General features: G+C 39.0%; 1 protein-coding gene across 5 annotated transcripts in view; it reads left to right on the forward strand.

Moving 5' to 3' along the window:
- Positions 1-15,751, forward strand: part of LOC105214865 (rho guanine nucleotide exchange factor 15) — a 70,216-nt gene that overhangs the window by 41,491 nt on the left and 12,974 nt on the right. For 3 of the 5 annotated variants that reach the window (XM_011188535.3, XM_011188536.3, XM_029042086.2), the window contains exons 2-3: positions 213-4,878; positions 8,449-8,546. In XM_011188535.3, the coding sequence (XP_011186837.1) occupies positions 413-4,878; positions 8,449-8,546 (4,564 nt within the window). In that variant the 5' untranslated portion in view covers positions 213-412. Of the gene's footprint in view, positions 1-212; positions 4,879-8,448; positions 8,547-10,824; positions 11,140-15,751 lie in introns of those variants that run through there. The other 2 variants (XM_029042088.2, XM_054230352.1) reach the window with 2 other exon arrangements.

Here is a 15,751-nt window from a genome sequence, read left to right on the forward strand (position 1 = left end):
AACAAATAATGAATACTCGTCCTGTAGATCAATAATATTCTTCGTCGAAATTAAAAAAAATCTTTATTTTTCGAAACAAAATCTACCTGAACAATAAACTTTTACGAAATTGTTATGAAACGTAATTTAAGTTAAAATAGCAATTTAACAAAATATAAATATGTATTTATTTACGAGCATGTCTTGACTTTCTCTTTTGTTTTTAATTGCAGGTTTGTCGCACACTGCCAAGTCTCCGGTGGATCGTCAGCCACTTGTGCAGTGGCTGTCATCTGCAACCGAAGTGATTGCTGCCAAAGCGAAATATGCAACACCAAAGAACGTGAGCTGATAGCTAATCAAATAAACAAACACAACAACAACAACAAAAACTTAGTGCAAATAGTGTTTAATAACGAAAACGAAGAGCAAAATGTTGGACAGTGCAAACGAAACCAAAACAATGTTGACCACATTCGATGCAGCAGTGTTGGCTACGGCCAAGCCTGCTATTGAAGATGCAAATCAAAGTGCATTAATTACAACAAACTCAACCACACCAAATTCATCGCCATCAAAGGCAAAGACACTTTTCAGTTGGTTTCGAGGTGGCAACACAAAACAAATAAATAAATCCTATATAACGCAAAGTGAACAGCCGGACACAGGGAGTAGAGGAGTAGCTGAAGGGAGAGAAGTGCACACAGGGAGTCGTGCCAAATCATTATCGCCACAAACACAGACTTCGACGAGTGCGACGGAACGCGACGTCACACCACGCGAATTTCCAGGCGTTCAAAGTTTGCGACACTTGTGGAATAAACGCATTAGCGCTAGTGAGGACGCAACGCGCAGACAAAACTCACTAAGTGACAGCAAAGCGAACAAATTAACAAAATCAATTGGCTGTTTAGTGAACGCAGCAAAGGGGGCAGTGGAATCTTCGGCGAGTGCGGACGAAGACATTGGCTTAAGCCAAAAACGCGCGCATAGTCTACACGACTGCACACAGGTTGGCATCCATAGTGAGCCAGCTGCAGCTGTATCAGCACACGCGTCGGAGATCGACTATTTACATCGGGAGAAGGACAACTTTTATAAGTACAAAACGGCCGAACAAGCAGCCAAACATTTGACGCGCGAGGCGCGCATGCGTCTCAAAAGTGCGCGGCGCGTCACCGCCGGCATCGTTAGCAGTGAGACGCGAGACGACGATGCGCACTTTCCAGCAGTGCAGGCGAGTGACCGCGGTGAGCGCATACATTGGCTGAAAAGGCAAGACATGGTGACAAAGCGTCGCGAGCATTCAGAAATGGCAACGGTAAATAGCCGTATTGGCCATGAAAAAGGCACAACGTTATCAAATGACGCAATTGTTATCAGCGAAAGAGCAAACACCGCAGCGCGCGTCACAACAACAAATGGTACCGAGCCGACAACACCGACCACCCCTTTGGAGTGGCGCGATCACCCTGCCGAGTCTTCCGATACTGATACGCTTGCTGCCAACAATTCACCTCGTCTTTCGGCCAGTCGTAAGCGAAACGCGCAATGCGAAACAGCGAATACGTCGGTGGCGAAACGCAGTAGTAGCGATTCGAATAAATCAAGTTCGCTAACACTATCAACTTCGGGTTCGATAACGAGTGGCGCGCATACAGGGGGGCGCAGCGCGCGTCGTACCGCCTCCTCCTCATCGTCCTCAGCATCCGCACGCAAATACAGTTTTAAAACACATACGCGCACATATCATGCACCCCGAAAAATGAGTCAACGGGATAGCGGTAGCTTCAACAATGGCAATGGTGGCTTTGGAGGTAGTGCCGCGAATTTGGTGGGCGGGGGCGGCAATATAGTTGCCAAATTAACACAACAATTTAATGAAATGATACAAAAAGACAAAAAGCTGCTCGAAGAAGTGAAGCGCAAGAATGGCGTGCTGATGTCACGCGGCGGGCATGTTTACAAAGTGGTGGAGAACCCGAACGCTGCCTTAGATATTAACAAACGCATATTGCCCAGCGCAGGGCGGAGTACGCGCGATTCGGATGGAACCCCTTTGCGTTCATCGACTGTGCAGCGAAACATAATGAAATTTGAAGGAAATCCTGAAGCCTCTAAGCCTGCGGTACCAGCCAAAAGTGCACATGTACTGCAAAAGCTGCGCGAACTTAACAGAGCGCAACAATATAGTCTGAATAAAAATGTTGGTAGTGGTGGTGTGTCTAGAAACTTTAAGCTTCATGTCACCCCCACAACATCAAATGAGCTGCAGCTGAAGCTGGAACTAAAGAAGGCGCAATTGTCGTTGCCGCTCTCACCGCCGTTAGAAGTGGTAACCGAAGAGTCGAAAACACCGCTGGAAGCATACGAACAAGCAATCGGGAACTACTCGATGGGCATGACGCAGGTGGACGTGCCAAACACAAAAAATGTGGAAAGCACGTACGGGCTATACAATAACGGTAGGAACAGCAACGTTGGTGACGCAAAAACATTTAATGAAGTTGACCAACGGCAAGGAGGTGCTCTAAAGCAAATTGTTGACAGTACACGTGTTTTTGATGAATGCCTCAGTAGCGGCACTACGCAAGAGATGATCATAACTAGCGTTAGTGATGTGAGAATCGATGCGAAAAAAGTAGAATACAACGAAAAAGCCAACGACATGGAATGCAATACGATTTGCATTGAGGCGACGCCAGCTGCAGATGCAATTAAAACCGTTGCAAGTGAAGCAATAACGGAGGCCACCACAAAAGCAGAGCTTAGCATTCCCACGATTGGTGCAGCACTGGAAACATTAGATAGCGTAGATAGCAGAAAAACAACAGCAACAATTACAACTCCAACGACGAGCGATATGCCAGCAAAAGAGAATATACAACAAACGCAGAACATCGTTTCGAGTGATGACCAAATCGACGACGTCAACGATGAGAAGGCCAAGCAACGCAAACACAAGTACGCGAAAATTTATGAAAAGTTCCGTTTTAGGTCACCATTTCTTGGCGGCAACAGTAACAAAAAACTGTCGTCGAAGCAGCCGATGCAGTCGACTACAATCGCTGAAGAAATCAAGCGACCAGCGGTTGAGTTAGCCGAAGACGCAGTAATAACTATAGAAACAACAACAACAGCGGCCCTTACGGCAGAGACTGAAGCGATCAAAGAGGTCAACAAAACTATAAATATCGTTAATACAGCCGCACTGACACTTGAACCAGAATCCATGTTACTCGATGCACTCGAAATCATCGATCATAAATTAAAAGATCTCGCAACCGAACAGAACGATGAACATGTTTCCGGTCTTGTACTCTCACCAGAGGATGACTTTGAAAAACGTGTGCTGCCGAATAACTCCTTCGTATTCCAGTCGAGCACCAAGCAAGTTGCCAACAATAAATTGATTGTGACACAGGCGGTGAATGTCTCTCTAGTCAACAGTATTGAGGGTGAACACCTGCTAATGGAACAAAAAGCACTACTGCGTCAGCAATGTGACTACAGCGAATTGGTACGTCCATTAAGTGTGCAAATCGACCAACCATTTTTGGTGGAACTTGAAGGTTTTAAAACGACAGAAGACACAGCGGCTGCGACTGAGCCAATGTACGAACCCATTGCTGGACAGACTGATACCACAGAAGAACACTTAACAACAACAACCAACACAGCACCACAAAGTACCGCTATACATACACCACCAAAATCTTTTCTCTACAACAGTTTAGCGGCAGCACAAGTAAAGAAGATGCAGGCAACAAATGAAGAATCGGAAGAAAGCTTAAAACTCACTGAGCCATCAGCAGACAGTAGTGAACTATTTGAGGACATTTATCAAACAGTGGATGAAGCTACAGCCTCAGCTAAGGCTACCGTGGCAGAGGCCACAAATGTCGCACTCTTGGCTGATTATGAATCCATAGCGGGCTCTGCCGAACAAACTACGCAAGCAACTTTAGCGGCTGCTACTGCAATACTTAGTACCAGCAAACCCTTGTACGATGGCTATGAGATCTGCGAGCCTCCCCCGGACATACCACCCGCACTTTCTATGGCCGCAGTGCCTTCGAACGATAGCACTTCCAGCAGTACAGGCGTCAAGCTGATGCAACAAATCTCCATCGGTGGAGGAAACGTGCGTAATACCAACGACGAACTGCCAGAGCTGCCGAAACCGAAACGCCGTCTGCCCAAATCACCAATGCCAGGCAAGCGGTCACCCAAGTCGGCAAACAAGAATGCAGTTACACTTCGAGAAAACAGTAAGACACTTACCAGTCGATTAGGTTGTAGCAAGAGCAGCAGCAATAGCACAATCCCTGGTATGGATGATAATGACGACGAGCATCACTACTACGCCGATGATGAGAATATCTATGACACCATTAAAGGTTCGCACTGTTACGAATCGGTGCAAACTGCTGGCAATGCAACACAAAAATCAAACCAAACTACAACAAAATATGTTAGTGATAACATTTCGCTCAACTCCAATTGCTACGAGAGTATCGCCCAATACCGTCGTATTAGTAACGGTACTGTCGTTGGCCATTTGACGGGAAGTAGTAGCGGTTCGACGCTTACCATTTCATCAGATCACAAAACGAATAGTCTATACGAGATGTCTGTGACGGCGAGTATGCTCTATGGCACGGGCAGTCTGGGCTCAAGGCAGTCATCGACAGCGGATAAGTCAAGTGCAAGCATTTCCGGACGCATCGGCGGGTTAAATAATAATGGCAGTGATGAGAATAGTGATGAGCCCGTTGGCGCAAAGAACTATACTCAAACGCATTGCGGCACGACAAGTGACAACAGTGACGAATGGGTGGACATATCAGACGCCGAGGCAGAGGGAGCAGAACAAACTGTGAAGCCGCAATTTATTGTGTAAGTGTTAAATTTATTAGTTATGTTGATTTTCACAAAACATTTTATAAATTTTGAATTTCGCTGATTGATACTTTTGAAATCAGCAATTATTGTTGATAAATTGTTATTTTCGCCAGATAGGCCAGCATTAAATTAGCCAATCGGAAATTTTGTTGTACTTCAGGAGATATAATACTTATCTTATCATTCTTTGTTTATGTTTGTTGTGTACATATTTATAAAAGTATATATGTATGTATACATACCATGTATGTGGCAGGCACGAAGTACGTATATAACTATATGTTTTTACGTATTCGCTTTTGTTAACGTTGTTCGTCCGTTTTTTCTGCATTTATTCGGTATTGCTAATAGTAATTCTTAGTCACTTTCTGATAAGGTTTTATTATGAAATCAACTAGCAAATGGAGCACCTGCAGCTGATTGACTTTGTGTATAGTTAAATGTTATTAAAAAATAGTGCAAGGTTGCATTCAGATAGAATTTTTTTTTTTATTTTTGTGAGAAATTGTGTTTGCTAATACAGGTACGAGTACATATCACACAAATAATTTTCTTAGCACGTTTTCAGTACATTAGTAGAAATGTGTTTACGTCGTCTTGTGTTGAGAGCTTAAAGATTTCTGATTTTTGGATGTGGTATGTTGTCTGCCATTTCCTTCGCATAATTAATTTACTGTGTGCTATATCAGGAGAATGCGAAAGGTTGGAGATCCCAATTTATGTATGCTTCCTAACGTTTTCATTGATTTGTTCCACAATGTATTGTCTTGGTAACCGCACCTTCTTCTTCTTCAAAAAGGTGGGGTTTTTCTGGATGAAAATTAGTTATTTCTCACTCCAAACTGTAGACGCCAAACTCAAATTTATTTGTTTATTGTTCAGAAACATAAATCAATAGTTGTTTATGGTCCATAGTAAGTTCGGATCCCTCTTTCCGCAGAAGTTTCATATACGTAACTTCCTTTGAGTCGCAAATATCTCGATCAACTTAATTTTATGGCCTTGCTGACTGTGGAGTTTTTGTTCCTTTCGGCCAACTCCTTCTAGAAGTCTATTGAGTTCAATTGCATTTTTAATCAGAAAGTAAAATGTTTATCAAATGAAAATTAATATACAGTTGAACATCCATAACTCGGAGTTCTATAACTCAAACTCTTGAATAGGCAATAGAAGACAACTTTCATATAAATTTCGTTTCATAAATAGAACTTTTCAACAAGGGCATAATTCAAAATTTAAAATTTTACTATCGAGACAGAATTTTAAAAGAGTCTCTCTGTATCATATGGAGGCGAACAATGATTGCATAAATCATGTAGCATAGGTGTTGTCTTAAATCTATTTTTTTACAGATTTTTGAAAAATTTTATATTTTAATTAAAATTTCTATAACTCGAAGTTTTTTTTGTGGATTGTGGTGATTCGAGTTAGAGAATTTCAACTATATCAGGATTTAGGGAACGGTTCAGTATTGAAAGTAAATTCCAAGCTCATCTCAAAATAAGTTTCCACATAACGTTAAGTTTACGAGTAATAAGTTGAATGAACTCTCGTTATAAACGAATTTTATTTTTAAAACCACAGCTCTGTTACAATAATATGCTTGTATCGTCACGTACATATGTATGTATTTATGTATAAATGAGTATCAAGTAAGAAGTGATCGCAATTTCTCTTAAAAGCCATCTCTTTCATTTGGACAACAGTCGGCAGTTTTGTAATAATTAACAAGGTCCATAAGCCCAATGCTCAATTAGCAACACAAATAATTAAACTGTTACTCTCAAGCGTGTTAGGCGCTTGAAGAAAGAGGAACAAAATATGAACGATTGCAATGAGAAACAGTTGAAAGGTTTCTTTCTTTTGTGCCTGATCGCATGCGGAAAACAATGTTCTTTGTGCTTGCCCTCATCATACATGTGTATGTATGTAAGATTATACATGTCTGTATATATTCTTAATGCTGCTGATGGGAAGTATTCAGTGCATTTAGGTTTATATGCATCAATATTGCACATTCTTGCGTACAAAGGCTATGTACTAGTAAAAAAATTAGCTCTCGGTGCTTCCGGGGAAGAACGCTGTCATTTCAAGGACGGTCTACACTTACGAAATTTGCTTATTTTATTTCGTCTGAGAAAACTAAACAACTATACTCTCGAATGGGATAATTTATTTCTACGGCATTATGTCTATTCCTAAACCCATTCTTTGTAGCAATAACCGTAAAATCAGTCTTGTGTTCTTCTGACTTTACAGAACTACTGACATAGAAGAGATCTTGATCCTCGTTAAGATATCTCCTTTATAAGTCACTCACTTACTTGGCTCAAAACTAAGATATTTTTAAAACAAAAAGAAAGTAAGCGAAGTGAACAATACCAGCAGAGTATAAGGTTTCATCCCATTGTACTCATCTCTATAATATATGGCTAAGAAGATATACCGAACTACGAAGGGTGATTTATAATCGCAATCACGCAAATTGGGTCAGATAAATAGGGAAATGTAATATCACAAAATCAATAAAGAGTCCCAAGCCACAAATACCAATATACGAATACAAGAATATATTTATATACATTGCATGTTAACATAATGTTGGAATGTTCTTCGCGCCCTGCCAGCTTTCATTTAATTTATATAACAGTGTCGACATGTCTGCTTGGCTTTTTATTTAATTCATACATAACCTCACTGGTTCCATGAGACATTTATTTGTTTACATTTCGTCACTCAACCTCACCCTCTGAAATATGTTTTCACATCCATTCATACATAAATCCATAGATATACGTATACACATGTGCATACTAATATATTTATATAGCGCCTCAATTGGATTATGTAGGCGTACAAATTTCATTCCGTTTCAACCCTCTGACCTAGAAACCTAAACTTTTTTACGCGGCAATGATGATAAGAACCACATTTGCCATATTCGAAAATAAATATACCCCATAAACATCTAGGTTCGAGTAAAAGTAAAGCATAAATTAAGAACCGAATAGAATAAACAGATCTCGAATTTTACATTTATCAACTGCACCTCCGGAATCGTAGTAAAATTTGATGTCATTTGTGGCATATCATCCAATTTCTCAAGGATTTCATATAAACTTAAATCGAATGCATTTTTCAAATTTGAATAAAATTTTTCTTGAACTTAGTGGGGTATATTCAACGTTTTACACTTAACGCCGTTCTTCAGTTGTCAATTTGTGTTGCGTCAGTGATACATATGTACATATGTACATATGTACTGCTTGTGTCGTTTATGGTATTTTCATTTTGTTGTTGTAATTGTGAAAAACAAAATTGATTGATGGCTGTAATTGGAAATTTCATTATGAGTGCATTTTACGATAACAAATTTGTGCCACATTCGATTGCCAAGTGTTTGTTTTTCAAGAACTCCATATAATCACCTACACATGTATGTATGTATGTCCGTATGAATATACTCCAGTTTAAACAGTACATTTATAGTGTAGGAGAGTATATATTCCTTATAAACAAATATAGCTTTCTTGATTTCTTAACGGTATTTTCTTTCACTTTCAGCGTTCGTGAACGCTCCAAAGTACATCGCAGTCCCGATTGGTCGAAACGTGTTCGTGACAAAAGATTACACCAGAAGAAGGCGATTAGTTGTATTGAAGGTGAGTTAATTTTGTATATTATATTATTAAGTTATTAGTTATTTATATTGAATAATGTGAATAAAACAAATTATTGAGGCAATTTGCTAACATTTTGTAACTTCACATACAAAGTTATAAAATCGAATGATTATCTCTCATCGTTCTATGATACATCAACAATGAAGAATGTAGAAAATGTTGGGTGCTTTTTCAGTACCCTTTATGCTGTGAATTTGTTAATTTGTTTTTCGTAACAATAAACGCAAATTACTACTGTAAGGATATTTCTTTTAATAAAAGATAATAATGTATCTTTTCTAGTACATTCATTTGTATGCCGTGGCGTATGAGTGACATCTTCGGCAGGATATGTCACCTAAAAGAATGTCCTTTATTTGCTTTTTTTAAATTAAACTGCTAAATAAATTAGTCGCAAGACCTTTGATTACACGATAATTGAAGGTTCAATCTCAGTTTTAAATTATATACATTTATACCAAATTATTTATAGAAGTACCAAATGCAGTTCTTAAAATGTTGTTGCTTATTCGAGACATCGTTTGATTCATTAATTACGCTGAATTTTCATATGTACGACAATAAAGTTGTTTAAAAATATAAAAATTGGGCATTACGCGGAACATTTGACATTTATTTTTCATTCGAATCTATATTAAAGCTAAACTTGATTACTGTAAATCGAATAGAGGAAATACTAACCAACAAGCCAGTATCTATTTTTTTTGAAACATTTTTAAGAGATAAATTCGATTGTAGAGACGATCATCACAATTAGGCTCAGTTAAATCGTCATGTTGGTAGTATTAGATCTATAACATATTTTTTCAAGCTCCGAAATTGGCTTTGTCTGTTAAGAACCGACAATTAAAGAAGTATTATCGATAAAAAATAAGATTACCTGATTTTGGAAAATTTTAATGATATTTCATACACAAGCCGTGCATCTAAACGTCTCTATGGTTCGTAGGAACGATCTAACCAAAATTGCTGCTCTTCCTCTTGGTGCGTTGTATTGACTAACTCACGAAAAATGTTGTATATGTCTAGAAAATAAAATGTATATTTTAATCGATGGTAGATGGATATTGTAAATATGCTCATCTCGGCTTATTATCGGCACAAAATATTTGCTTTAACAGTATTGGCTACATTAAAACAAGCTTTAAAGCCTTAAGCTTATGTAAAACATCTTCTCAGTCCACATTCCACATATCAAAGCTTCAAAAAGCTCTTTAACAGCTACACTAACATCAGCTTAAAGCTCAAAATGTAAGCCAAGTTTGCTTAGCAGCAGCTTTTTGAAGGTGAGCTTGTTTAAACTGCGAGGCACGAATTTGTATTACATTACCTAATAGGCGATAAGTCACACAGAACATAAATGGTAACAGCGATTTTTGGATATTCAGGGCGATGCGTTGCGATTACAACATAATGGAAATAACGCAGCAATGTAAATAAAACGAAAAAGGAGAAAGCAATAAACTCATAAACAACGAAGTGCATACATTATCGATGATTATTGCGGGTATGCGGTGTAAACTGTAAAAATGCGAGTATGTAATGTGGAGTTGGAATGCACATTTGATATTTCATTGTGGTACGATAGTTGCCTAGTATGTCAGACGCACCGAACGTGCGCAATGAAAGTGAAAAGTTCAATGAAATAGTTCCGAAAATGCCCTTAAATTTGTAAACTCAAATTAGAAGACGAAAGTTTCAGCATTTTTAAAGCTTTTAGGAACACGTTTGAATCATAAAATATAAAAACTAAAAATAAAACTTGTTATTAACTAGCGTCATGTGCAAGTAGAAGACATAAGCATCACATCACACACTCTTAGATACCAAACCGGCAAGATGTAGACACCGAGAGTGAGAGCGTGAAGATCAACAACTCAGATACAACGAAATGACAACAGCAAGATCAGATACGTGTATGCAAAGCATAAGCTCACTTAAACGCAGTTGACGCGTTATTTGTCTGCCGCACTTTCGTAAGCGCTTGACTTTGAAATAAATAGTATCATACGTGCTACGCTATTTGTAGTTATCCACCAGATGTCTAATGATCGCGGTATCTCATTTAAAGTCAATTGAGCTCACATATAGACATAATCCCATAAAATATGTGCACGTCTCATACGGCAAAGTACTCATAAAAGCTTACGCCTATACTCGAAGAGAGCAGCACAGTTGTCTTGGAGCGCGCTCAGCGATCACTGAAGCATTTCGATCGTGCAATTCCCCCATGGCTTTGGCTCTGGCAGTAGTCCATGAATGGTGGTGCTCCAAACACCCCACCCTTATGGTGTGCATGTATCTGTGTGCTGGTGCACAACGCGCAGAGCGCTCTGGCAAACGGCGTAGTCAGTCACACGGGCCCAGTTCGAGCGTTAGGACGTAGAAGTAGACGATTGCGCGCGCCCAATTGCAACGGCTAAGTGAACTGTCCAAGTGTAGTGAGTGAGTCAGTGAATGGAAAAAAGTGGGAATAAAATTAGCGCATTGGCAACTATTCGGTTTTTTCACACGTTGGACCTACGGTGCATTTGGAACTCACAATTGCAGTGATCGCGCAGGTTCGCTGTTTGTTAGTATTTATTGTGCTTGCTTTTGTTGTCATTTTCGCAATACAAGTACGCGTGTGGCGTTCAAATCGAAACATTTGGTTGAATTGTTAGTGAAACATTTGCAATATGTTGCAATTATCGGAATGTGCTACCAATATATATCGAGAGAAAAATGTTTTTGGTGTTTCTCATCCCAAAATTAAATAAAAATCAATAAAAATCAATAAAAATAAATACAATAAATAAAATAAACTGAAATGTTAAGGTCAAATGAGTGCGAAATATGTGTGTGCAAAAAAGATTGCGTCGCCGTCGAGTTGTTGTAATTTCGAAGTAACGGTTTACAAATATGCAACCGCAGTGACAACAAAAAACAAACAGTTTTGTTGCAGTAATAGTTTTCGTTGCAATAAAGGCGAATAGCCACCATAACATGATTACAAGCTAAACTTATGAGCATAAAGCAAAAAGCAGAAACCAGTGGCGTAGTTAGTTGTAGTGGCACAATGTGCAAGGTTAGGTTAAGTTCGTAGTCGACCTGGGCATAATGACACATAAACCCGTGGTTCATTGTATGAATGTATGTTTGCTAATAAAACCGTAACCGACCGAAGTAGTAACATCGGACCATCGCATGAGTTGTACTTATCGAAATGTTCTTGTGCTGATGGGCTCTGAACGTTTTTGCATCTGATTTATATAGCCCGTCATTGACAATCACACAAATAAATATAGAAATAAATATTACGACCGTTACATTCCGCTAAGAAATAACTTATTAGCTGTATATATAAAGGGTGATCCATTTCGAGGTTCCCTATATTTTTAAAGAAAGAACACAGAAAATTCAAATTTAATTTAATTTCCATTCTAAAGAAGATTTTTAAAGATTATCTCCTTCTGTTGGCCGTGATACGCCTCAGAGTCCAATTTTCGATGAGTCGTTCGAACATTTCGACTGGTAAGTGGCGAATGACACGCGTAATCTTTTTTTTCTACAAGGCTTGGATCGAAGTGGGATTGTCCGCACAGACTTTAGACTTTACATATCCCCACAGGTGAAAGTCTAAAGGTGTGATATCACACGATCTTGGTGGTCAATCGACCGGCTCAAAATGTTACATTATCAGAAGATCGAAGTGTTCTCTCAATAAATCCATTGATGTGCCAGTGACGCCGTTTTGTTGAAACCAAATGTCGTCGAGATCACAAGCTTCTATTTCAGACATCAAATAATCGGTTATCATGGTTGTTGACGGCATCATTTGTGATATAATATGGACCGATGATACCTCCAGCCCACAAACCATACCAAACCGTTGTTTTTTTTTTCGATGAATGCCAGCTTATGATTCTCTTAGTTTGCTCCTTTTCCCAAATGCAATCATTTTGCTTGTTTACATACCCATTGTGCCAGAAATGGTTGACCATAAGTTTAACAGAATTTGGCTCGAAAACGTCGGATCTTCTTGGAATTTTTAAAAACTCGTCGTGAAATGCGCCAAGTCGTTCCATACGCCAGCCCAAGTTGCTGCAAACGTCGCCGAATCGACTCTCTACGGTCTTTGTGTACACTCTCAACTACGGCTGCTATATTTTCTTCACTGCGTGCTGGAAGTGGTCCATTCGGTCGAATTTTAATTAATGTTGGGTCTCAAGATGGGTGATCGTGTTGCGAATATCTGTTCTGTCAAAAAAAAACTATTGAAAAAAGTACCCCTACTTGGATCACCCTTTTGATTTTGCTTTACAAAACAGTCATATACCTCAAGTGGCATAATTAAAACACTTTCCAAAAATTGGCTTGATTCAGAATCGGCAAATTGAGTTCTCTTTTCAGACTTATATTTTAGAAATTATTAACCTATCATATTTTTAAAGATATTATTCTTCAATGTTTCCAAGTTTTTTACATTTCGCAACATTATTTCTACCTCTTTATGACTGACAGCCTCGTTTTTACAGACTTGGAAATACTTTTTTTGGATATAGTGATCTTACTATAACCCCGCAGATCTCTCCATATTAAAATTCCAAACTTTGTTTATGGTTGTTCTACGAATTTTTTGTTTTGCTTGTTTTTAATTTTCCAATATCAATGTTTGGTTCGAATCGACTCACACAACCGCGGCCCCTACTCAGTTTATCCCCTAACAACGGTATTATGTAGTACTTTGTAACCGATGCGATCGTATTTTTGTTTTTTGTAATTTGCTATGAAGTATGAACTTTGTTGTGTGTTGGTGTTACTGGCCATTGTTCACGCCGTAGCCGTACGTAAACATATTTATTACCTTTGGGCATCGAAGCAATGAGCGCAAACGCGAGCGCACAAAGGTAACTTCAGCGCTTCGAATTTGTAGTTGAACATTTAGTTTGCGCACGATGCGGCGATGACGAAATGCGAAACGCTACAAGGCGGCTAGTAAATAACAACACAAACAGTACACACATGTGCATACATACAAACAGGTATAAAGTCAAGCAAAGTTAATATATGTATACGCAACGGCGAGTGTTAATAAGCCCCCGTTTTGATAGGAATAAAAACCAGTATTAGTGTATTAAAGCAAAAAAAAAAATAATACGCACTCTACAACAACAATGGAAATACAAAAAAAAATACAAAAAATTAAATAAAGAACCTTGAAAAATAATAAAACGAAATCGTGTTATAGCGCAAATTCACAAGTGAAAAAGTGAGACACTGTCGAAAAGCAATAACAACAACAAAACGTGAAGTTATTTATTGTTTTGCATGCGATCTTCAGTGCTTGTACATGATATACATATATTTGTATGGAGCATTGCTGGCGTTTGTGAGATGTTGCTGCGCTGCGCGTTAATTGTCATAATGGAAATGCTTGCAAATTACCGTTGTAACGTTGTAATGCAGGAAAAACTGCATATTTTACCGCAAACACCATTACTGCCGCGGAAAAGTTGTATCGCTTGCTGGTTTGAGGTTTTCAGCTTTTTGTGTTGTTGTTGGCCGTAAAAAATGCGAAAAATTAACAAAAACGCCGCATAAAACCGATAGTGAAGGCGATTTGCAAACAAGCAGACTGTAAAAAAAGCCCACCTATTTACAAAGCTGAAAAATAAAAAACAATTTAATGAACGCTAAGTTCAGTGATCGTGTCTATGACGGCGAAGCCGGCTTCCGCATTCGACACCAACAAAGGCACCGCTGCATTATATTTAAGCCATTGTTTGTTAATACGGTTTATTCGAATTTTGTTGTTTGCTGTTTGCCAGTCTTTTTGAATACATACAATGAAAATGTTTGGGGCGGCTGGAACGCCCCAACGCCGCAAATGCATATTCAAACAAACGTACATAACTACAAATGAACAGTTAGTTACACATTCGGCATAGCAGCGTAGTTACCAGCCAAACGTTGTGACACATAATACAAATATCTGTTAGTATAGTATATATCCATATCTAAGGTTCATACATACATATGGACCTGTATACCTGTATATATACTTATGTCAGAACTTCCTCAAATAGCTCAATTGGGTTATTTTCAATTGTAGCAAAGCTTATCAAACCCACACTTATCACGTATTGCGTCGAAATAGTAGGTGGGTGTTATTAGGGTGATCCACATACTCATATGAACTATTCGAATTTGCTTGTACAACTTTCGCGTTCTTCTGTTTGGTAATACAACTTTTTTAACAGAGGTTAAATACTGATTTGGCAGTAAAAGAGATAGAGAATATAAGCTTCTGCAGTGGCTAACTATGTGTTTCCAATGTAGACTATGAAAGGTGGTCCTTTGTGAATCCAGAATCCCCTCCTTGATTAGCTATTAGGATTCCACAAAGCGCCCTGATAGATTTTTCACTTCTAAAACCGCTATTTCGCTCGGTTGTTCAAAAAATTTAGACCCGAAAAATCTTTGTCTTGATCTCGCAAAGGCGGGACATTCCAGGAGAAAGTGTTGTGATGATTCTACCTCGTTCTTCTCCAGACTGTTTCCACAGCTAACATCAAGTAAGATATTTAACCTAACAGCGTGAATCTCGATGGGACAATGCCCAGTTAGAATCCCTGCGACTAAGTCAAAGTGAACTTTAGTAAGTACGAAGAGCTTGGTAGATCTCCTGCGATTCACCAACAGTCAGAAGAATCTAGCTACTATGCAAATGCTAGTGACTGACTGGCGCTAGCCTAGATCAGCCAGGGCCCCCTGTCCAATAGTGAATCGCAATAGGACAACGGTGCTCCTACATGTTCCCAAGCTACTATTAGTGAAACAGACGTAGCCGACCTTGCAAGCTCATCAGCCTTACAATTTCCCGCGTATACGATGTGGCCAGGAACCCAAACCAATCTAATTGATAGTAGATGCCACTAATAGTGAAGAAAGACATTGCTTTACCGGAAAGACTAACTCTTTTCTAAAAAGTCAACACTATTGGGAAAAGTTGGCTCGATTACCTTGATTAATTACCACTTCAAGCTTTGAATTACTTATTATTTCCACTTTGATATTATGTGATTGGCGTGGAAACCGTTTAGCCGGTTATAGCCGAATCGATGATAGCGCGCCACTCCTCTCTTTCCCTCGCTGTTCGGCGCCAGTTGGAGATCTCAACTTCTCTATGGCGATGTAATATT

This window comes from Zeugodacus cucurbitae, chromosome 4 (genome assembly GCF_028554725.1).
Source record: "Zeugodacus cucurbitae isolate PBARC_wt_2022May chromosome 4, idZeuCucr1.2, whole genome shotgun sequence".
Classification (NCBI taxonomy): domain Eukaryota; kingdom Metazoa; phylum Arthropoda; class Insecta; order Diptera; family Tephritidae; genus Zeugodacus; species Zeugodacus cucurbitae.